The sequence below is a fragment of the Puma concolor genome, chromosome C1 (assembly GCF_028749965.1).
Source record: "Puma concolor isolate L17-30 chromosome C1, mPumCon1.1.hap2, whole genome shotgun sequence".
Classification (NCBI taxonomy): domain Eukaryota; kingdom Metazoa; phylum Chordata; class Mammalia; order Carnivora; family Felidae; genus Puma; species Puma concolor.
Genome location: NC_141674.1, coordinates 213,508,512 through 213,532,012, shown reverse-complemented (window position 1 = coordinate 213,532,012; position 23,501 = coordinate 213,508,512). Strand labels below are relative to the sequence as shown.

The window sequence follows — 23,501 nt, the reverse complement described above, 5'->3', positions numbered from 1 at the left end:
ATGCTCCCACGTGTGATGCATAATTGGTCTTGTGAATTCACACCCTCTTCAATGTTTTGTAGTATCAGAAGTTTTCATTTTTGCTGACTGAATGGGTGCAAAAAGGTGTCTCATTGTGGTTTCTGTATTTTGTGGCTCACTAGTGACCCCGAGCTCCTCTTCATATCTTTATTAGCCACGTGTGTGTCTTTTCTATGAAATACTGTTTTCCTATCTCTTGCTTGTGTGTGTGTGTGTGTGTGTGTGTGTGTGTGTTCTTCTTGTTGGTTGGTAAGTGTCCTTTGTTTCTTTTTGATCCTAACCATTTGTCAGCTGTATGAACTGCAAGTATTTTCTCCTTCGTAAGCTGTCTTTTCGCTTTGAGGGGTCTTTTGATGAATGGACATTTTTATTGTATTCTGCACACTTCTCTAGTTACTACATTTTATGTACTATTTAAGAAAGTATTTCTTTACCTGGAGAACTAAAAGATATTAACCTATATTTTCCAGTAAGCATTTAAAAATTCAATTTTGCCAGCCTTTATTTAGTATGAATTTTATTTTTGTATATGTTTCTTGAGATAGGGAGCTAATTTCATCTTTTACTATAATTTTATTTTTCTTCTTTTTTGAAAATACCCCATTTGTGTAAATATGTAATATTTGAAACTTTATATTGTGTCCCACCTGCTACAAAGCTACTGACAGAGTTAGGAATGACTGGATGCCTAATACATTTTTTTTTTAAATTTTTTTTTTAATGTTTATTTATTTTTGAGACAGAGACAGACAGAGCATGAATGGGGGAGGGTCAGAGAGAGAGGGAGACACAGAATCCGAAGCAGGCTCCAGGCTCTGAGCTGTCAGCACAGAGCCCGATGCGGGGCTCGAACTCATGGACTGTGAGATCATGACCCGAGCTGAAGTCGGACACCCAACCGACTGAGCCACCCAGGCGCCCCAGCCTAATACATTTTTAATTGTGCTTACTCTCAGGCGTTTCTGCACTGTGATGATTTACCCACTGATTTGAAATTTTTCAGAAGCATATCTAATTATTTTTACTTATTAGTGGGGAAAAGGATTTCACCTTTATCTAAGATGACTTAACATCTTCCATGTTAATAGCACATCCTGGCTATGAGGCACATACAGATATACAGGATTCTCCTTGGGGAATTGGGGAATTGGGACTTTGAATAACAGTAATAGCAATAACAATAAAAAATACTTTGACTCTCAGTTGACGTAGGGCTAGGGAGTTGCATTTTAAGAATATGAATTTTAATAATTCTACTTAGATAGACTCAGGGAGTTTGGTGATTGCCAGTAAGTTCATCAGGAACCCAAGAGATGGCAGGCAAATTGATCTTGATTTATAAACTGATCATCTTTTTTTTCTTCCATTAAAACAACAAAACTATCTTATAACACCACATTGTAAATTTGTTTTTCTTTTCTTTCTCTTTCTCTTTCTCTTTCTCTTTCTCTTTCTCTTTCTCTTTCTCTTTCTCTTTCTCTTTCTCTTTCTCTTTCTCTTTCTCTTTCTCTTTCTCCCTCCCTTCCCCTTCCTTTCTAGAGAGCGTAAGTGAGGGAGCGGCAGAGGGAGAGGGAGAATCGTAAGCAGGCTCCAACCCCAGTGCGGAGCCTGATGCAGAGCTCGATCTCAGGACCCCGGGATTGTGACCTGAGCCGAAATCAAGAGTCAGATGCTTAACTGACTGAGCTTCCGAGGTGCCCCTCTAATAAGCTATTTCTAACAGTTGTCCTGTTTCCTGAATATCACAGATTGAGGACTTCTCAATTTTCATGAAATAATACACATTTTTGTTAAGGATCTAGATGCCTTTGTGCATTGGTCACAGTTTAAACAACTTTATAAAATAGTGTAAATAATCTCCCCTGCATTTGGAATGTGTTGTTCTCTGAGCTTCTTCCTGAAAGGCGTATGGTTTGCTTAGGGTTCTCTCCACTTGTGAGGAAATCCCTCCACATATGAGGAGCCCTTTCTTGTTTTGTACAAGTTTAAGGCAGTTGTAGAACCCCAGCAGCTATTTCTGTCTTCCCTGCTGGCCTTGAATCTATAGCGTGTCTTTCACATAAGGTGGCCTCGCACGGGCTGGGGTCTCTCAGCCGCGCTGCCTCTGTCAGGGTCTCCCCGACTCCCCAAAGCTTTCTTTCCTTTCACAGAGGTGGGCCTGTGTGGGTCTCTTCTCCATGGCCTCCATTCCTGCTATGCTCTAGAGCAGATCCTGATCAGAGCTAGATGAGATTTAGGAAATGTTACCCTGGTGCCCTCACTCTCTCTTTGCTTGTCTGCTTTCTGACTTCTTCCTGCTGTTTCCTTAAGTAGGGCTCTACCTTCTCAATTCGTGTTCCTTGCAGGATAAGCCCCTCCCACTTCTAGCTTCCAGCTCTGCCTCTCCATGAGCTGTTCAGGGCAGTCAAGGCAAGCGTGTGTGCATGCGTGCGCATACGGATAGCTAATGTGTATTTGCATGCTTGTCTGTGTGTGCACACAAAATAGCTAATGCTTATTGTTTACCACATGCCAGGCCCATGCTAAGTGCTCTCCAAGGTTGCTCTTAGAACAATCTCTGAGTTAAGCAGGCTTAATTATACCTATTTTATAGATGAGAAAGCTGAGGTATGAGGAAGTTTGTAACTTGGCCAAGAATATTAGGGTAACACTTGATTGTGCTGCAATAATATATCAATCGCCAAACCTCAGTGGCTCCCAAGAAAAGGTTAATTTCTCCCGTGTCACAGTCTGATGAAGGTGGCAACTCAGGGATCCAGGTCCCTTTGTGTCATGAAGGTGCCACCATCAAGAGGTGGCCTTCACAGTCACTGCTGAAGGATAGAGGGAGCTGATTGGGTGCGATGTTCTGCGAGCAGCACCTGGAAATATCTCATATCACCCCCACCACATGCCATTTGCCATAATTCAGTCACTTAGCCCCCAGAGGCTTTGACTAGGAAGAGGAGACGAGGTGAACATTTGCATGGTTTCTGTCATACCAGGTGCACATGCCAATAACTGTTGGGGCTGGGACTTGACCCAGGCCCTCTGCCTGCCTCCAAAGCCCATGTTCTTCAGCATCTTGCTGAGCACTTTCCTGGTACAGATATGTGGCCCAGGCCCATGTCATTTCCTTCAGCGTCCTCACGTCAAACAGGTGTCTTCCTAAGAGAAGCAATTACACACTTTTGTCAAAAGAAAAAGGACTGGTTTCTCAAAATGAGTTTTCTACTTTATTTAGTCCTGAACATCCTCAAGAAACTTATTTTTTATAGGAAAAATACATTTTCTTTGTGGAAGAACTATTTACAGGTTAATTAACATCAATTAATTGACCTCTGAAGCCCCAGGTAAATGCATAAGAACTCTCAAAGAATATGAAGTCTGCTTTCCTTTAAAACTGTTTGTCCTGCTTTGCTCTGGTTGTTGCACGTTTGATCATGAGAAATTACCTTGTTTGATGAATGAATGAATTCGAACCAGATTCTTCTCACCAGAGAACAAAAACTCCCAACAAAGTCTCTCCTTGGCGACATTGCTGTCTTGATGGAGTGCTTATTCCTCTTGATAGGAGAGCATTTCTTGGTGAAAATATTATCAGTGAAGAAGCTCAGATCCAAATTGGCTAATATTTTTATATTTTGCTTTCAGTTCTATGTCAGATGTCCATACAAATATAATTTTTTTGAGTCATGGTAAGTTAGAGATGTATGAATATGGCAGATTGGGTGTAGAGTTGATTCAGTAATAAACTCTACTTTAGTTGTCCTTTTGATTTTTTTTACAATTTTTTGAAAGCAGGAGATGATTTTTTCAGTAGGAAAACATTGATAAATGTCATATACATGTGTCTATGATGTAAAATGAATTACAGATTATAGCCAATAAAATTTTCATTTGGGGCAGGGGATTTTTTATCAAGTGTGATTGATATTTTTCTTGAAACTTTCTTGCGATAGTTTTCAAAAAGAAGGGGATTGTCAACAACGTCAAATAGTTCAGGAGAACCTAAGAGGAGGTTATCGACTTTGGCAACAGAGTTTGTTCAAGCCCTTGGTGGCCTTCTGTTTACACTGATGTGGTGTGGATTTCATCAGAAGCTCTGAGACCTCTCTTAAGAGAACACATACAGGGACAGAAGCAAGGGAGGTGCCAGAAGTTACCAGACTCTCTGAAGGACAGCACCATATTTAGAAATAGTCGCGGCCACTTGGTTTCCTTGTGACAAAGAGGCTGTGAACTCCCCCAGTGACCGTGGTTGGCCATGATGAGGTGAACAGGATTTGGGCCAGATGTGAGAATTAATAAGTGGCAAACTCATGTGAAGGACAGAACCAGAAGGGGCTCTTCTTTTTTAAAATTATAGCATACTATTTAAGAGCACAGGCTCTGGAGGCAGAATGCCCAGATTGCAATCATGAATCCCAGCCAATTAGACCTGAAATGTGGGCTGTTTTCCCTGTTTGTTTCCCATCTAGCTCCAGTGTCATACTGTCTGGTCCAGAATAAGCTTCCTGGAGACCCTCCTTGTTTCCTGAGGTTACATGAGCCCCAGGTGCTAGAGTCAGCCTTGTGATCTAGACCCCCACCCATCTGCCCTGTGGACTAGACCCCTGCCCATCTACCTTGTGGACTAGACCCCTGCCCATCTACCTTGTGGACTAGACCCCTACCCATCTTCCCTGTGGTCTAGACTCCAACCCATCTGCCCTGTGGTCTGGACTCCTACCCATCAGCCCTGTGGTCTAGACTCCTACCCATCAGTGGTCTAGATCCCTATGCCTCTACCCTGTGGACTAGACCCCTACCCATCTACCCTGTGGACTAGACCCCCACCCATCTACCCTGTGGACTAGACCCCCACCCATCTACCCTGTGGACTAGACCCCTACCCGTCTACCCTGTGGACTAGACCTCCACCCATCTGCCCTGTGGACTAGACCCCTACCCATCTATCATGTGGACTAGACCCCCACCCATCTACCCTATGGACTAGACCCCTACCCATCTGCCCTGTAGACTAGACCCCCACCCATCTACCCTATGGACTAGACCCCCACCCATCTTCCCTGTGGACTAGACCCCTACCCATCTGCTCTGTGGTCTAGACTCCTACCCGTCAGTGGACTAGACCCCTAGCCATCTACTGTGTGGACTAGACACCCACCCATCTGCCCCGTGGACTAGATCCCCCCCATCTGCTCTGTGGTCTAGACTCCTACCTGTCAGTGGTCTAGACCCCTGCCCATCTGCCCTGTGGACTAGACCCCCACCCATCTACCCTGTGGACTAGACCCCTACCCATCTACCCTGTGGACTAGACACCACTCATCTGCGCTGTGGACTAGACCCCTACCTATCCCACTGGACTACAGTTCCAGAGCCAGCAGTGCAAATCCTGCTGTGTCCTTAACATTTTCTAGTGGGACTCTTTGGGCAAGTCACACACCTTTCTGGGTCTGCTTCTCTGACTCTGCAAGATTACAGCAACCCTCATCATGACTTACGAATACCAAATGAGAACGTGAGCTCTTGGTCTGTTCTGTGGACTTGTATCTCCAGTATCTAGCCCAGGGCCTGGCACACAGTAGGGCTCAGTAAAGATCTGTTGAATGAATGAATGAATGAACAGAACGAGATGAAATTCTATATGAGGCGCACACAGATACGCAGTAGGAACTCAATTTTCTTGTCTCTCTTCATCGGGCTTCTCTGTGTAGCATATGTGTTTTTCACCTGCCCCACCAGATTATGGCTGGCCTGAAATTCTTGATTTCTCCATCCCCTGTCAGTGTCAAACCCCATGCCTTGCACATTAGTGAATGTGGAATGCCTGATTAAATTGAAATTTAACTTCCTTAATCAGGATTTATTTTAGAAAAGCCTTCTAATATTGAGAATACAATTTTTCCTCAGAGGAGCTATTTCTTTTTCTGAAAAGAATAGCTGCGATGCATGTTCCAAACTGCCACTGCCGAAATATTATTAGCATTTTGCACAAAGCATTTTTCAACTTCAGAGCCCTTCATTGTTCCAGCTTATTGGTGATTTCAGCCTATTTTTTTTTTAAAAGCTTGGCACAAGGCACAGAGAACATCTCATGTGTTCCCGTCCCAGCTCTACTCAGTGTCATTCAGATAGGTGTTCAGATGCCTTTGACTGGTGAGTCAGAAGCAGGTCACCTCCTCCTGGAGACAAGCCCTGAGTAGGATGGGCTGTAGGTCCTCACACCCAGCCTCACTCAGCTCAGGAAGTGAGTGTGTCAGCACGTGAATGTGGGTTTTTGCACGTGGCTTAGTTCAGAGGTTCCGAGTGGAGGGTACCTCAGAGCTCGTCTCTGGTCGTGGGGCAGGGAGAGCAGGGGTGACCCCAGGAGACGGAAGGACTTGACCAAGGTCTGCAAGCTTGTGGGAGACAGGATTTCAGGCCTCTCCACTCTGTGTCCATCTTTGGGTCAGAGTACATTTCACTGCAACATATTCACGGGTTTGTGAATTTTCCATTAGTTACGAACAGGGCAGAGGGCATGGCCCTCTCCGATGGGCTGCGAATGCATGACCCATGATGGCTCTTCACCCACTCGCAGGACAAGAGATGGTGCCAGCTGGGACCGGGGGACAAACCAAACTGTAACCTGCTGCTCAGGGTTTCAATCCAGCGCCTTCCATTTACTAGTTAAATGACCTTGCGTGACCCTCCCAACCTTTCAGCTCTCGGGTGTCCTTACCTTTAAAATAGTGAGGCTCGCTCATTCATTCAACAATTGCTTATCAAGTATCTCCTACGTGCCAGGAATTTGCCAGGTGCCAGGACTACATCTGTGAAACAGTAATGTCCTCATGCTCATGGAGGCTGCATTGTAGTGAGGGAGAGGAATCAACAATGTGAGCATGTGTGTTTCTTGGTGTGTGTGTGTGTGTGTGTGTGTGTGTGTGTGTGTGTGTGTGTGTGTAGTTAAGGGAGAGGGTCAGGAAGTGATAGGTGCAATGAAGAAAAATTAAACAGGTGAAGAGATCAAAAGAAATGGGAGCATGAGGGTGATCAGGTGAGGCTTCTCTGAAGGGAAACTGCTTGTGTAGAGACCTGAATACAATGAGCTTGTGAGCTTGGGAACGATGTGACTGTTGGGGGGCATAGCATCCAGGCAGAGGGAATGGCACATGCAAAGGTCCTGAGGCAGGAGTACGTGCACAGTGTCTAAGAGCCAACGATGAGACTTGGTGCTGGGAAGGAAGCTGGACTGGGCCACGGAGGAAGGACAGGGATTCTATCGTGAAAGCGACAGCCCTAGTGTGAACTAGGGCAAGCCATCTGACTTCTCTCTTGAAAGGGTCACTCTGGGGGCGCCTGGGTGGCGCAGTCGGTTAAGCGTCCGACTTCAGCCAGGTCACGATCTCGCGGTCCGTGAGTTCGAGCCCCGCGTCGGGCTCTGGGCTGATGGCTCAGAGCCTGGAGCCTGTTTCCGATTCTGTGTCTCCCTCTCTCTCTGCCCCTCCCCCGTTCATGCTCTGTCTCTCTCTGTCCCAAAAATAAATAAACGTTGAAAAAAAAAATTTTTTAAAAAAAGAAAGGGTCACTCTGAAACCTGGCGAAGAAGAAACATAGGGAGGGGAAATTGGGAGACTACTCTCCAGGCAAGAGAGAACGGCGACTGGAGCACCGTGGTACCGTCAGCGGTGGAAGTTTGGGTCTGGGACATGGTGACGGTGTTGCTGGTAACACTTGCTGGGGGTGTGTGTGGGGGGTGTGAGTGGCCATGGGGAGATGTGGAAGGCTCCAGAGGTTTTCATTAACAACAGCTTCATTGAGATACGATCCACACCCCGCCGAAGGGTACAATTCAGTGATTTTCAGAATATTTACAGAGTTTCAACAGTCCATTTTAGAACACGGTCGTGTCCCCAGAAAACAGCCCTCTCCCCTTTGCCTGCTGCCCCCCGATTCTGCCACCTCCTCCCCCAGCCCACGGCCACCACCGATCTACTTCCGGTCTCTATAGACTTGCCCATCCTGGACATTTCATGTAAGTTGAATTATTTGCTATGCGGCCCCTCGTGTCTGGCTTTTCAAGGTTCATCCATGTCGTAGCAAGTAGCTTCATTCCTTTTTCTGCCTGAATAATGTCCCATTGTCTGCAGACCCCTCCTTGTGTTTATCTGTTCACCCACTGGCGCACACTTGGGTTGTTTCCACCGTTTGGTGGTGGCGAATGGTGCTACTGTGAACCCTACCCTGGTTACCATCTCCCTTCGCTCCTCCTCCAGGGTCTTATGCTTCCGCCCTCTTCGGTCTCTCTGTCTCTGCCATCCTTCATCTTCTAACTTCATCCTTGGCGTCTCATCAGGCGGTGCCAAGGTCTCATCTTAAATCCAGCCCCTTAACAGGCAGAAATTTAGGAAGTGCCTGCTGCTGCTTCCATATGTTGATCTCTTCCTCCCCTCCCCCTTCTCCCTTCCCTCCCCTCCCCCTCCCCCCTCCCCTCCCCTCCCCCCCTTCTCTCTCCCCTCATCTTCTTCATCACTGCCACACCTCCATTTGTGGCCATGTTGTGATTTCCTGCCCATTTAGTTACACTTCCTTTCTCTTTACATCATGAAGCTTCTCTCCAAGGTTATTGGTGGTGTCCTCCCCACTAATTTCCAGGGCTCTTTCTTTGTCCTCATCCCTTTAGAAGCGTTTCTCGCCTGGCTTGCGTGGTGTCTGTTCTCCTGAAACCGGTCCAACCCTCCTCCCCTCCTTCCTTTCCCCTTTCTCTCTCAGGAGCCACCGTCTTGCCCCTCTGCTGCCACCTCCCTCTGCCTTCCGCAGCAATCACTCATTCTCAGCTGTCGCCTCTAGGTGTCTGGCTTCCAGACCCTTCCTTCCAGCCTGTCGCCTCCGCTCCAGCACCCCCAGTGGAATTGGGACCAAGGCGCCGCTAACGGCTCATGTCCTCCTCAGACTCGACCCCAGACCTGCGGGGCCCCCCTCCCTCTGCCTCTCACACACTTTCAAGCCTGACCTTTTCCAGAGCTCTGGTTTCTATCAACGGTGCCATCACCACCCTTGTCACTCAGCCTGGAAGCCCCTCGTCTTACCTTTGGACCAGTCACCAGGTTTGCTCGATTTACAACGATTTCCCACCTGCCCCAGCTTTTCCCCTCCCATCCCCCATGCCCTGATCCAGGCTGTCGTCTCCTTCTGCCTGAATGGTTGCGATAAGGCGGTCCGCCCTCTCCACGCCCCCCCCCCCCCCCCCCCGCCCCCGCCCTGCTTCCAGAAGCCTCATTTCCCCTGGGACTTGAGGGAAATCGCTTCATCGCGCTGGGTCCAGCTTCCTGTCTGTGACCTGGGAAGGCTGATGGAATCCACGGCACCGCACTCCAGGGGTGCCGTGAGGTTTAGGGAACACGGTGCCTGTGCCGTGCTCACCCAGCAAATGTCAGCTGCTGTCCCTGCTGCCATTCTTGTCGAGCTGCCGGTTCCGCGCCCTGCCCTGTGCCCCACCGCTGCTTCCCCGGCAAGTGACTTGGCCTCGGCTCCTCTGTGTCGCCCCTGTCTAGGGAGCCACTGTGGACCACGTGAGACCCTCAGAAGGTCCTTTTCTCCTCTGCTAAGACCCGCTCCCTGCCCGCTCTTCTTGCCTCCGTGCTGACCTTGGCGCCTGGGTGGCTCAGTCGGTTAAGTGCCTGACTTCAGCTCAGGTCATGATCTCGTGATTTGTGGGTTCGAGCCCCGTGTCGGGCTGTGTGCTGACAGCTCAGAGCCTGGAGCCTGCTTTGCATTCTCTCCCTCTCTCTCTCTCTCTCTCTCTCTCTCTCTGCCCCTCCCCTGCTCACTCTGTCTCTGTCTTTCGAAAATAAATGTTAAAAAAATAAAAAAAGCCTCATGAAAAGGAAGTATAACACACATGAGGAGTAAAGAAATGTGGGGTTGGGAGTCTGTGGTCCTGGGTACGATTGCAGGTTGAGCCACTCTCCAGCTCGACCTTGCTCTCATGAGCCCAGATGTTCTCACCTGTGAAATGGAATAACAAGTCTCGACCTTGTAGGAGTTAGAACGCACACATCCACACATGCACATGCACACATCTACGCATGGCCACAGAATGGGGGATGCGCCAAGGGCACCTCTTTGAGCCTCTCAGTGCTAGTACAAGTTCAGCGGATGGGCGCTTTTGTTCTCCTTGTTGTCTCCCCAGAGGCTGGGCCCGTGCCCCCCCACCCCGCCCCCATTTTGCCCACCCACGGTGCCTATGCCCGAGGAAGGGACGAGAGTTAAGCCCTCCCCCTAAATTGAAGTGGGTGAGAACAGGAAGCGACTGGTCTCCGACATGCCTTCCCCACATCTGCCCTCCAATCAGAAACCTTCACGGATGCTGCTTTGGTACCCCAGCTCCGCAGCATGTGGGTTTGAGGCCGCAGCCCCATCGTCCTCCCCGGGGCCTCAGCCAGTGCGTCCGAGAGTGCCTGTTTGGTACCGTGACCCTACTTTGGCTCACGCTGTGTGTTTGCTTCGTGGGAACGCGTCTTTACTCCTCTGAACGTGTCTCAGATTCCCCAGCTGTGAATTTTCACTCATCAAAAATTCTTTCTTGGGGCGGCTGAGTGGCTCAGTCGGTTAAGCAGCCGACTTCGTCTCAGGTCACGATCTCACGGTCCGTGAGTTCGAGCCCCATGTTGGGCTCTGTGCTGACAGCTCAGAGCCTGGAGCCTGCTTCTGTTTCTGTGTCTCCCTCTCTCTCTGCCCCTCCCCCATTCACGCTCTGTCTCTCTCTGCCTTTCAAAAATGAATGAATGTTAAAAAAAAAAAATTTTTTAAATAAATAAAAAAAATTCTTTCTCAGAGAATGAATACCTACCTTCCCTATAGCTTGGTTTATTATACAAACCTACAGTTCAACTGATAAATATCTTGAAGTCAGTCCCTTAACCTGTCTGTCTCATGGCATAAATTCTTAATGTAATACTTTTTTCCCTTTGGTTTTAGTTTTTCTTGGAGAGTCATCAGGACATCCTTAATGAAAGGAAATTTCTTGAAATCTCTCTCACTTTGTAATCACCAGATTAGACCCTATAGGTGTCACGTATAGTCTGGCCTCTACCAATATCACAGTTTCTTATTTGGGTTCTAGGAAAATGGAACGAAAGAGATTATTCTAAAAATAGCGATGCATGGTGCTACGTAGTCATTAATTACTTTATAATGAGTACTTCCAGAGTCCCTGGCTGTGTGGTAGGGGTTGGGGGACACGAATCCCCAACACCTGCTCTTAAATAATAGGAAAGCAGATCTGGAAACAATGCAGTGACAGGCACGATCATCAAGCCTGGGGGCTCCCGGTCACAGAAAGGAAAAACATGTGCCCGCAGTGGAGTCAGTAAAGGCTTTTTCATGCAATATTTGACTTTCACTCTTCGGTCTTTTTCTTTTGTAATCTGTCACATGTGTAACTCTTAAATGAATAATATTAATATTTGATATTTTTTAAAAAATTTTTTTTCAACGTTTATTTATTTTTGGGACAGAGAGAGACAGAGCATGAACGGGGGAGGGGCAGAGAGACAGGGAGACACAGAATCGGAAACAGTCTCCAGGCTCTGAGCCATCAGCCCAGAGCCTGACGCGGGGCTCGAACCCACAGACTGCGAGATCGTGACCTGGCTGAAGTCAGATGCTTAACCGACTGCGCCACCCAGGCGCCCCAATATTTGATATTTTAAAAATTGCTGCTAGTTTCCTGGACCAGTGGTTCTCAGACTTTAGCATGCACCTTGAATCAGAATCACCTGGAGGGCTTAAGGCCCAGATTGTAGCCTGTATTCTGCCCTCCGCTCGCTCCACCCCCTCCCAAGAGTCTCTGATTCTGTAGGTCTGGGATGATGCTGGTGAATTTACGTTTGTAGCGAGTTCCCAGGTGATGCTGATGCCTCTGGTCTCGGGACCACACTTGGAGAACTGCTGGTCTAAACTGCCTTTTAAAAACTGAGAGATCCAATAATATTGGCTTATTGCTTGGCAGTGTTAAAATCCGTAAATTAGCCATTCGTTCAAAAACATTGAGCCATCTGCGATGTAATCGGGCACGGTGCAAGCTATGTAGATTGATAGCAACGCCCATGCTGCTCAGAGTGGGTCTCATTCGGTCATTACAACCACCCTGGAAGCCATGTATTGACATTTTCCATATTTCACTCAAGGGGGACGAGAAGGTCAAAGTCAGTCCTTTGATGTGCTGCTCAGCTGAGCTTTGTATGGTCGTCCATGACCTTTGACTGTGCAAGCCACTGTCCTTTCCACTGTGCCTCTTACCTATGTGTGCTAATTCGATCTGGTTACTTTCTAACTTTGAGATTAATTTTTCCTGATTTTGCTGGATGTCAGCTTTCTTCCATGCTTTTCTGTCTATTGCATATTCCGATTTTAATTACATTTTATTGACTGCCTTTCACAGATGGGCCTTCTATGTCTTCCTTCCTTTGCCCTTGGTTTTTAAATCATGTTTGCATTTGTTCAGATGTGTTTGTTTTTCCCTTGCCAGCAGATCTCACTACTTTTTTTCTGTTAAATAATTCCTGCCTTCTGACTTTGAAATTGGATGCGTCTGAGGTTGAATGTCTAGATGGCCCACAGATTCCTGCTATTTATTTCTTGCTTCAGGGTGCTAATATTAGGCCCTGCATCTCTGCAGCCCCAGCCCAGCTGCTCTGATCCCCCGAGGGCAGGAGCCGAGGCTGGTGGGTTCTCTCCCTGCCATCAGCTTTTCAATACAAAACGAGTAGCTTCGCCTGACTGCACAGCCAGCTATTAAGAGACCAGGAATGTTAAAAATAGCTCCCGCCACCTTCCCACCTTGGAAGCTTTCAGGATGGCTCTCCAAAGAAACAATTAGATCCTACCTCCCTGAATCAAAGCAACACAGAGGAATAGCTTTGTTTCCGTAAAGGAATCTCGAAGTAAAATGCACAGAAACAGTTGTGCAGGGAAGCAGGATGTTTAGAAAAGCAACTGATCTATGGCCTTGTTTTTTTATTTTTATTTATTTATTTATTTATTTTCAACGTTTATTTATTTTTGGGACAGAGAGAGACAGAGCATGAACGGGCGAGGGGCAGAGAGAGAGGGAGACACAGAATCGGAAACAGGCTCCAGGCTCTGAACCATCAGCCCAGAGCCCGACGCGGGGCTCGAACTCACGGACCGTGAGATCGTGACCTGGTTGAAGTCGGACGCTTAACCGACTGCGCCACCCAGGCGCCCCTATGGCCTTGTTTTTTTAACAGCCTGACTCATTTAGCCCACTTTGCGTACTGGTGATTTATCATTGAACTCGAGAAGGTTTTTCTTCATTTCAAGAGCACAACCAGCATAGACAGTGATTTGGGGGTGCTGTGGGGTACAGGTTTTTGGTTATGTTGCTTGCGATCAAAAGATACTGTTAGGATGTAGTTGTCTCCAAACCATTTGGATGCTCGCCGGAAAACTTCGCCATTTTTCTCTCTATACATGGGTACATTTTAAGTTATGTTTTCTACTTAAGTACAAAATAGTATAAAATTAAAGACTCCAAGTATACATTAGACCAAATGTAATCTGGGAATGCATCCACTGAATGGATTATTCAGTTCAGTGCATTTCCTACAAGGTATCTGGTTGCTTTACCATCTGCCGGCCTTCACTTAGTACATGTGCTTTATTTCGTCCAACATCATTGCTCATGGTCAGGTGCTCTAAAAGCACTAAGCCTCCATTTCAAGTTGAGAGCTTTGCCAGTCGTCCCATATGTCCTTGAAAGGCATCCTTATTATATATCCCAAGGCATAGCTTTTCTTAAATCTTCTTTGTTGCAGTAGAATGTTCTCCAAAGAAATCATGAAACCTCTGGGATTCCCTAAGAGAGCGGTATTTCCAATAGTCTTCTATTTTGGAACCAATTATTACATTATTTATTCAATGAATGGATTTTGATTTCTAAAAATGTGCTGAAGGTTCGATATCTCTGCTTCGAAAGGACAGGTTTCTGTTTAAGGGAAGATAAAAGGCATTGGGATGAAGACAAGTGTTTGTAGTCTGAAGGACCAAGGTCTCATTGACCTAAACCAGGGTTTCTCAACTCTGGCGTGAGAGGCACATTGGGCTGGGTCATTCTTTGTTGTAGGGGACTGTCCTGTGCACTGTGGATGTTCAGCAGCATCCTGACTCTTATCTACTAGATGTCAGTAGCACCCCCCAGTGGCGTAACAATAGACAATGTCTCCGGACATCACCAAGTGTTCCCTGGGAGGGGAGCGGGTGTCGGAGGGTAGAGAGAATCATCCTGGTGGAGAATCAGTCTGACCTAGGGAATTAAACCTGGATGGACTGTTGCAGGGCAATGAGTCCTGCTTCAGGTCTGTTGATTTGCCGTGTCTTAGGCGCCTGTGGAAGGTGCCGAACGCTTCTCGGAGAAGTAAGATTGAAGCTCAGAAGGGGGTCAGCATAACTTTCCATCCATCCCAGTCTGGCTGGGGAGGAGGGGTCCTTTAGCAGAGCACCTGCTCCATTGTGGTGTCCCCCGCATTGGAAGCATAGACCGTGGCAGAACACAAGGTGATTTTAGATGGCACCTGTTTGAGAGGATACATGCGTAGTTTAATAGCCATGTATTTATTTTAATGTGCATTAGGGAAAAAACAGTCGCACATTTTGCCCATGCTGTTCTGGGTATTATTGCATAAGGAGAGGCTAAATCTAAGTTGAGAGATAGGGTTGATTTTAGGGCAGAAGCTTGAAGCAAGTTGATTGATTTGTGCTAGGAAATGTTTAAGTATCGAGGATTCAGAGATTACCGAGAAAGGCGAACTCCCAATTCTTAGGGAATTTGTTGTTGAAAGAAAACCAACAAAGAAAGGCCTTTTGGTTAATAAACATAATTGATGGAGCATGAAGGAACCCTGTGGGGGACAGCAGGAGACTCCAGGACAAAGCCCTGCTTCCATGGGTCACCTTCTAGGTGGGGAGGTAACAAGTCTACTTGTGTCTTGTCAAGTAGAGGTACGTGCTAAGAAGAAGAATAAAGAAGGGCTTGAGGCCTGAGGTCCGAGCAGGTGATTTCTGCGCAGAGACCCGGCTAATGGCAGGGGCGGCCGTGGAAGGGTGTAGGCTCAGAGGGAACACTTCGTGCAAGGTGGCGGTGGGGCTCCAGGGCTGAGGTTTCTGATGGCCACTCTAGGCTTTCCTGCGTAGGGAAGGTGATCTGAAATGATCTTTTGTGTTTGTTCTCTTGCAAGAATTAAACATAAATCATAGTGATTCTCAAGCTCCATTAAACTTCTCAGCATATACTGGCTTAGCCTTATCTTTCAACTTAAATTCATGCATCAAAAATCAATTATTCAGCTGAACATTGTGATTGAATCGAAGTCTGATAGACGCTCTCATGCACCAAATTATCCCAATCACGACACATTCTTTGCTCGATCTCTGACATCACGTCACCATCTGTGTATGCGGTTCTTCCTCTTTCTGGGGTAAAAGACTCAGACCGCTAAGGGGAGAGCTGTGTTATTCTCGGCTAATTGCAGTTCTTGACCCAAACGAATTAGAACAGGCACTCAGGGGTTGGAGGTTGTTTCCGGGAGAGAGATTTTTGCCTGTCTCCCAAGACCCGGGCATCCGGGACAATTCTCAGGTCGGTGATGAACACACAGAGGCCACTCTCCTCCCGTATTGCCTCCAATGGCAGTAAACACTGGTTCACACTCTCCAGATGGGGTTGATTTCACAACACACAACCGCCTGGATTCATAAGACATCTTGACCTAACTGTTCTGATTTTATCTGTCATCCCCCTCGACTTTGTAGCAGACTTCCTACCCTGCATCGCTGGATTTCACGTCTCCCTACCTGGTGCTGGAGACGACTTTAATGTACTCTCTTAGGTCCTCTACTCCTTTATGAAATTCATTTTTAACCCCCCCCCCACCTCTGCTTCCTGCTCTTACAGATGAAACTCCCCTGCATTTCCTGTAATCCCTTTCCCTAGGTTTATTGCTTTCTTCTGGAGCTTTGTGTTACATGACAGTTTTTTTTTTTTTAATTTTTTTAAATGTTTATTTATTTTTGAGAGAGAGAGAAAGAGAGAGACAGAGTGCAAGTGGGGTAGGCAGAGAGAAAGGGAGACACAGAATCTGAAGCAGGCTCCAGGTTCTGAGCTGGTCAGCACATACCCCATGCGGGGCTCAAACCCATGAACTGCAAAATCATGACCTGAGCCAACTGACTGGGCCACCCAGGCGTCCCTTTGTTACGTGACGGTTTTAAATTCATGCCACACTTCTCTTTCTAGGGCAGGACCACAACTGCTTTCGTTGTATCCTGTGTCTCTGTCACATCTTTGTGTGGTCCTGAGGCCACAGCCTGAAAACACCATTAAAGACTGTGAGAAGAAGCTTGGTGACTTTAGGGACACTTGGACTCCACGGTGGCCACAGTGCAGTGGTGGATGGGGAGAATGTGTGGGGATGAAGGAGGCAGGGGCCGGATCACGTTGTGCCTTTTACCCGTGGAGTCAAGTGTTTGGGTTTTGTTCCCAGCCCTTTGTAAAGCAAGTGGAAGGTTTTAAGAATAATAGGATATAAGCTATGTCTTAAAAAAATCTCTCCGGCTACTCCCACGTGGACTGTAGAATGGATTGTAGGAAAGCAAGAGGAGGGGTAAGGAGATGGGCTGAGGGGCCTTGTCTTAGGTCCTGGTGAGAGGCAATGATGTCCCGACCTGGACAACGTGAAAGTACCATGTGGTTATAACACTAATTTGGAAGGGGGTCCCTGAATGCTTCGGGTTTGGCTAAGAAGGGGCCATATCAGTAGTTCTAAGGAAAGGAATGGAGACAGTTACTGCTATTTGCCTTGGTAGTTGGGTATAGACTTTGTCATTGGAAACCTGAATGAAGGAGATTTTCTCTGTTGTGCATTTTTAAGGACGTCTGAATGGCATCCACACCTTTCATGCATACTGCTGGGCCTTTACGTGGGCTTTTCTTTGTGCCTTACCAATATCCCATTGGGAACTTATGACCTAGGTCTTTAAGTCCTGAAATGCCCATTTGTGTGTGTGTGTGTGTGTGTGTGTGTGTGTGTGTGTGTGTGTGCGTGTGTGTGGGCGCGCGCGTGTGTGCATGTGTGTATGTGTGTGTGTGTGTGTGTGTGTTAGAGAAAATTCTCCTGTTAGCAACATGCACGAAATGACCACATAATACCTTTCTTATCCACTGTGTTGACACAATCATTGCTTTGCTTGAACATTCCACAAGGTCCTCTGAATGTGTGTCACTGCTTTGGTTGGGTGAGGAAATGTCCATGATCAGCATGGTTATTTTATTCCCCAGAGAAGATACCGGCTTCCCGCAAGATGGAAGAAAGAACCCAGGCAAAGCCTTCATGGTCTTGTAAAATTTAAATTCCATTCACTCATTTAGTTTTAACACCTTGGTTATGATATCAAATGAAAAAACAACAGACATGGATGGGTAATTTGTGTATGCCTTAGATGTGCAGTTCAGAATATTATATATAGGTTAATATCAGGGATTTGTCTGACAACTGTAGATTTCTGCTTTCTGCGGGTCTAAGAAATGACTCACTGGTGTTTAAGAGTCCCTGAAACCAGCAACAGGACACTCGCAGTTCCTTGTCCTCTCCCAGATCTGGCTCCAGTTGGCTCCATGCAGTCAGTGATGGCGCTCCTGGGACTTCCGACTAAATTGGAACTACCTTCTTTGACGTCAAGAGTCATGCCTGGCCTGGTGTGGACAAGCGTCAGGCCCTGAATTACAGCTGGGCAGACACACAGGCTGGTTATTGCTAGTAACTGACCAGCTGGTCACCTGCAGCTGAGGATACTCAGTAATCCCATAATCCCATCATCCCAGCTGTGCTTTCCTGCCTCCCTCCTTCCTCCATTGCTGTTTTTCTTTTCCACTTATATCGAACCTGTAGACATGCCAACATATACATACTTTATAGGTCTAAGTACACACTTTTATTTATAGTTCCATGTTTCCCCTACTGAAAAAATCCTTGCGAGAAAGCTGTAAAGCTTGAGAGCCAAAAGCAATGATGTAGTGACTGGTCCCTGACCTGTGTTCCTCATTAGAGAGGACTATTGGCATTTGAGTAAGAAAATTTTCCTGTACTGGGTCGTCTCGGGCAGTGCAAGACTTTAGAATCTCCACCACTAAGTACTGGTTGGACAATCCCAAACACCCCACACACTGCAATGTGGATTGACCTCTTAGGTTGAAATCCTACTACACTTGAATGCGTAAATATTGGAGCATTTAACAGCGCTTAAGGTTTAATTTATTAGGTTTATTAGATAATAGTGAATTAAATGCATGGGAAGATTTGTGTATTATTCGACAAATGGGGTTCTTAAAAAGAAATTGTTGAAGTTAATAAATGTAGTTTAAAGTGTTTAATTCAGTTTGTAAATGGGACCGCACATTAAAGAGGCCATTAGAAGTGATCTTAAAAAAAAAAATCTCCATTAGTTCGGGATACATCTTGAAGTCTTTACAGGTGAAATGAAATTTGCTTTAAGATAGCCCAACAGGGAAAATATAAAACTATGAGAGAGCTAGATGAAATTAAATGGACAGAATGCTAGTGATTGTTGAAGTTAGGTGATAGAGACATGAGGCTTATATACTAGTCTCTCTACGTTTAGGTATGTTTAAAACTCCCAAATAAAAAGTTCAAAGAAAGTGAATGTTAAAATTTTCTCTAAAGAACTTCGAAGCTCATGGAATCCTGAATTTTGCTCATATTGTTTCTGTCTGGTAGGGACATATACATCTCTTACAGATGTATGATATCTCATTGGCTTTTGGCTATTTTTAATGATTTTGTGTGATTCTGTGGTCACCGTTTTAAGATCTTCGTGATGGCAGGATTCATGACTCTATATCCTGTAAGCACACTGCTTCTAAGAAGCCAGTATTTGTAATTGGCTGTCTTTTTCATGAAGGTACTTTTGTAGTCTGTTGTAGAAATGTTGAAAGCAGGGATTTAAAGAAAATTTTTGGTAAGCCCAAGAATAACCATGGTGTTTAGTCTGTGTCTATCTATGTCTGTGCGTTTCCTTATACATCATTTTCTGTTATTTTCCCTTCATGTTAAATACATGTTTTTGAGCATGTGATGCATATTGCCTCAGGCATGATGACGCATTTAAGGGATTGGGCTCAGGAGTTTGACTCCCCGTGTGCCATTGTGAAAATCACTTAAACTCCCCAGTTCTCAGTTTCCCCATTCGTGAAACGGACATGGTTATGATACTGACCTCATAGTTTGCAGTGAGGATGAGTTAATGCATAGAAGAAAAAAGAAGTGTTCTATTATAGGTATTAGCTATGATTTTTAGTCAGAAACTTATTTGTAGCACTCTTCTGAAAAACAGTTTGCTCTCCCTCATTCTGAATTTAGGGCCGTCATTTGAAGATCTATGAACATACTGTTATCACATTAAGATATTCTGTTCTGCAATTTTGAAACAGCTTTTTGTCCTGGTGTTTGGATTTTTAGTTTATACAATTATTTTATTCATCTTATCACATTCGCTAATAAACTACAATCTCCTGAGCTGTTTTCAAGCCTGTAGGGGAGAGTAAGGTTGTACATAAATGCCTCCACGTTCACAATCTGTAATTTTTACTCGTTTTGCAGGTAATTGAAGCTCAGGCGAATCATCCCTCTTCTAATATCACCCATTTACTTTTGCAAATCTCAGATTCAACTGCTAATGACAGTCTTTCAAAACTAATAATTCAGAAAGACAAGTTTTTATTTTTTTTTATTTTTTAAATTTTTTTTTTTTTTTCAACGTTTATTTATTTTTGGGACAGAGAGAGACAGAGCATGAACGGGGGAGGGGCAGAGAGAGAGGGAGACACAGAATCAGAAACAGGCTCCAGGCTCTGAGCCATCAGCCCAGAGCCCGACGCGGGGCTCGAACTCACAGACGGTGAGATCGTGACCTGGCTGAAGTCGGACGCTTAACCGACTGCGCCACCCAGGCGCCCCAGAAAGACAAGTTTTTAAATACTTAAGGTACAGCCTAGCAAGGTATAAAATGCTACAGTATGATTATAATCGTGTAGAAAATATCTGTGCATAAAAATTTCTGATAGGAATCATCTCCAAATTATTAAGAGTTCTGTCACTCAAATAACAGAACTAAGGGCAGAGCCTCTTTCTGTTTGACATCTTGTGTTCAAAGTTTCTTTCATAGCCATTTTCCACTTTAAAATGAATTTATTTCTCTGGAGGGCTTTGTTTTCAAAGTTACTAAGTAATGTGGAATTTATTCACTTAAAATTTTTTTGATGTTTATTTTTGAAAAAGAGAGAGAGAGAGAGAGAGAGAGAGAGAGAGACAGTTCAAGCGGGGCAGGGGCAGAGAGAGAGAGGGAGACACAGAATCGAAGCAGGCTCCGGGCTCTGAGCTGTCAGCACAGATCCCGACATGGGACTCAAAGCCACAACTGTGAGATCATGACCAGAGCTGAAGTCAGATGCTCAAGCGACTGAGCCACCCAGGCTCCCCTAATGTGGAATTTATTTAAAGCTTTTGGGTTGCATTCTCATAGATGGGAGTCCTTACTTCCGTATCACACATGTATTTATGTTACTGTCCAATCCCCGCCAGAGTCTTGCTTCACAGAGAATTTACTAGGCTGGATGGGATTCAAATAAAACCAAGAATAATATATTCAGGTGCTTAACATTATGTGTGTCTCAATCTCTTTATCTTTAAAATGAAGGAATGGGGCATGGCATTAACACAGAATGGTTCTTCCAGCTGTAAAATATAAATTAAAGAAATTTTAATGACTAGCGTTTTTCCTTGTGCTTTTTAAAAATAGGTATTGGGATGACACTGACACAGGGAAAGTGGCCGTCCTCTCAGTTAGATGGCCTCTCGTCTACAAACACATTGTAGACTGTGTTTTGTCCTGTGTCAGAAGGAAGCTGGGAACCCTCAGTTTCTGAAGGTTCTGACTCGTATTTCAAAGTAAAGTGCAGGGCTAAGGCTGAAGGAAAGTCTCTCCTTGCAGTAAAAGATTTTTGCAAAGTAAATGATTTTTGAACTGTGATTCTAAACTGCTAAGACTGTTTCCCATTGCAAAACCAAAGCAGACCGAGGAGGAGTGGCTGGGTGGGGGGCTCTTTTGCTCAAAGCTGCTGCTTCTGGTGGGTGGGGTACTGATTAGACTCCATCAGTTCCTGGGGTAGTTCGCAATGGTTTTGGAATAACGCATTTTATAAAATATCTATCTTGTTTTATTCAGGTTATACTGGAGAGCTGTGCCAATCCAAGATTGATTACTGTATCCTAGACCCATGCAGAAATGCAGCAACATGCATTTCTAGTCTCAGTGGATTCACCTGCCAGTGTCCAGAAGGTAAGTATTATTGCCTGAGGATACCTGTTTTTTCTTCCCATTTTTAACCCATAAACTACTTTGATCAGCTTTAAATTTCTGAAAACCTCCGTGCGAGAGAACTTCCTCCATTTGTTCCATTTATAAAGCGAAATATAAGGTAGTCTTTTCTTAAAAAATTCTGTGCTAGAATAGCTTGAGAATTATGTTTGAATATTAGACATAATCTAGGAATTTCTGTCATTTTACTTACACCTTGAAAATGAATACATGTAACACAGTGATAACTATAAGTTTTTTCCTAAATTTCACGCGTTAAATTTTCAAAATTTTGTTTGTTCTAGATACCAGTACACATAGAAAATATTTCAACATGAAGTTCACCTGCTTTTATTTTATTTTATTCTTAAAAAATGTTTATTCCTTTAGGCAGGGAGAGGGTGTGAGCAGGGGAGGGGCAGAGAGAGAGGGCGAGAGGGCGAGAATCCCAAGCAGGCTCCGCGCTCTTAGCACAGAGCCGGATGCGGGACTCCATCTCCTGATCCTGGGAGGTCATGACCCGAGTGAAAATCAAGAGTTGGACGCGACGGAGAGCCACTCGGGTGCCCGTCACCTGCTTTTATTTTTAAATCAACTTTCTAACACCTTAGAAACTTCAGGTTATCTGGAGAGTCACATCTTTTGAGCTACTTTTATTTTTATTTATTTATTTATTATTTATTTTAATGTTTATTTTTGAGAGAGAGAGACAGAGCGTGAGCAGGGGAGGGGCAGAGAGACAGGGAGACAGAATCCGAAGCAGTCTTCACGCTCTGAGCTGTCAGCACAGAGCCCGGCGCGGGGCTGGAACTCGTGAAGCACGAGATCGTGACCTGCGCCGAAGTGTCACCCAGGCGCCCTTTTAGCTACTTTTAGTTAAAAAAAAGTTTTACTATTAGAGTAGTTCGACCTGAAGGGGCAGGCAGGTGACCATAGTTAGCAAGCTGGTATTCAAGATACGATTTTGTACTCAGAGGAAGTTCTCATTTCTGCTTGGAGGGATGTTATGGAAGGGATTACTTTAAACACTAATGTTGTAAGAATAACCTGATGTTAGAGTTTTTTGTTCTTTATTTTTTTGAGATTTATTTATTTATTTATTTGTTTATTTATTTATTTACTTTTATTTTTTAACGTTTATTTATTATTGAGAGACAGAGCATGAGCAGAGGAGGAACAGAGAGAGAGGGAGACACAGAATCCGAAGCAGGCTCCAGGCTCTGAGTTGTCAGCAGAGAGCCTGACGCGGGGCTTGAACTCACGAACTGTGAGATCATGACCTGAGCCAAAGTCGGTCTCTTAACTGACTGAGCCACCCAGGTGCCCCTAGAGGTTTCTGTGTTTGTTTGTTTTTAAAACCGGCATGTCAGCTCCTGATCCGCAGAGGTACGCGGACAAACTGCATAAAGTATGAGGACATCGTCTGCAGAGATGAAGTGTAGAGTCTGAGTGCGAACACTCTGGAACCGTCTCTGGGATCCACATTACCCTACCCTGCCCCTGGCTGAGAGGCTGCAGGGCAGCAGTGGTTTAGCACGGCACTTGCTGAAAGGCCACCGACCTCCCAGGTGACCCAGGGGCTCAGGGTTGCAGCATCTCCTCCTCCTCAGTGTTTTGAAGACCCGACGTGAAGAAGTGAATCCTGTCCCCCAGCTTCCGCTCACCTGTGCAGGGGTGGGAGCTGCACCCCAGGTTGCTTGTGCTTGCGATGTATGTGGTTACCATGGCAGTGGAGTAGAATGTGTTTGAGAAAAGTGTGTTTCACCCTCCCCTTGGGTCTCTGGAGCGAATGGAAAACACGGGCATGTTGAAAGGGGTTGAGGGCTGAGCAGGCAGCACGCATTGTCCCTCACACATGGAGCTCTGCAGATTTTCAGGGCTTCGCTGCACCCTGGGTCAGGCGGTTGCTAACCAACTGGTTGTAGCCTGTGCTTGTGGTCAGGGGTGGGCGTCAGGGTCACCAGCCGATTGACTGCAGCAAATCATGAATCCCCCCGCCGCCACCCGCTCCTCCTAAATGTGGGCTAGAATGAGACTGCATACTTCCCAGAACCGTT

The 23,501-nt window shown here is 45.7% G+C and overlaps 1 protein-coding gene across 1 annotated transcript in view; it reads left to right on the top strand.

Annotated features, from left to right (window-relative positions):
- Window positions 1-23,501, top strand: part of DNER (delta/notch like EGF repeat containing) — a 318,800-nt gene that overhangs the window by 203,755 nt on the left and 91,544 nt on the right. Inside the window, exon 7 of the mRNA XM_025930353.2 lies at window positions 21,313-21,426. Within this exon, the coding sequence (XP_025786138.2) occupies window positions 21,313-21,426 (114 nt within the window). The remainder of the gene's footprint in view (window positions 1-21,312; window positions 21,427-23,501) is intronic.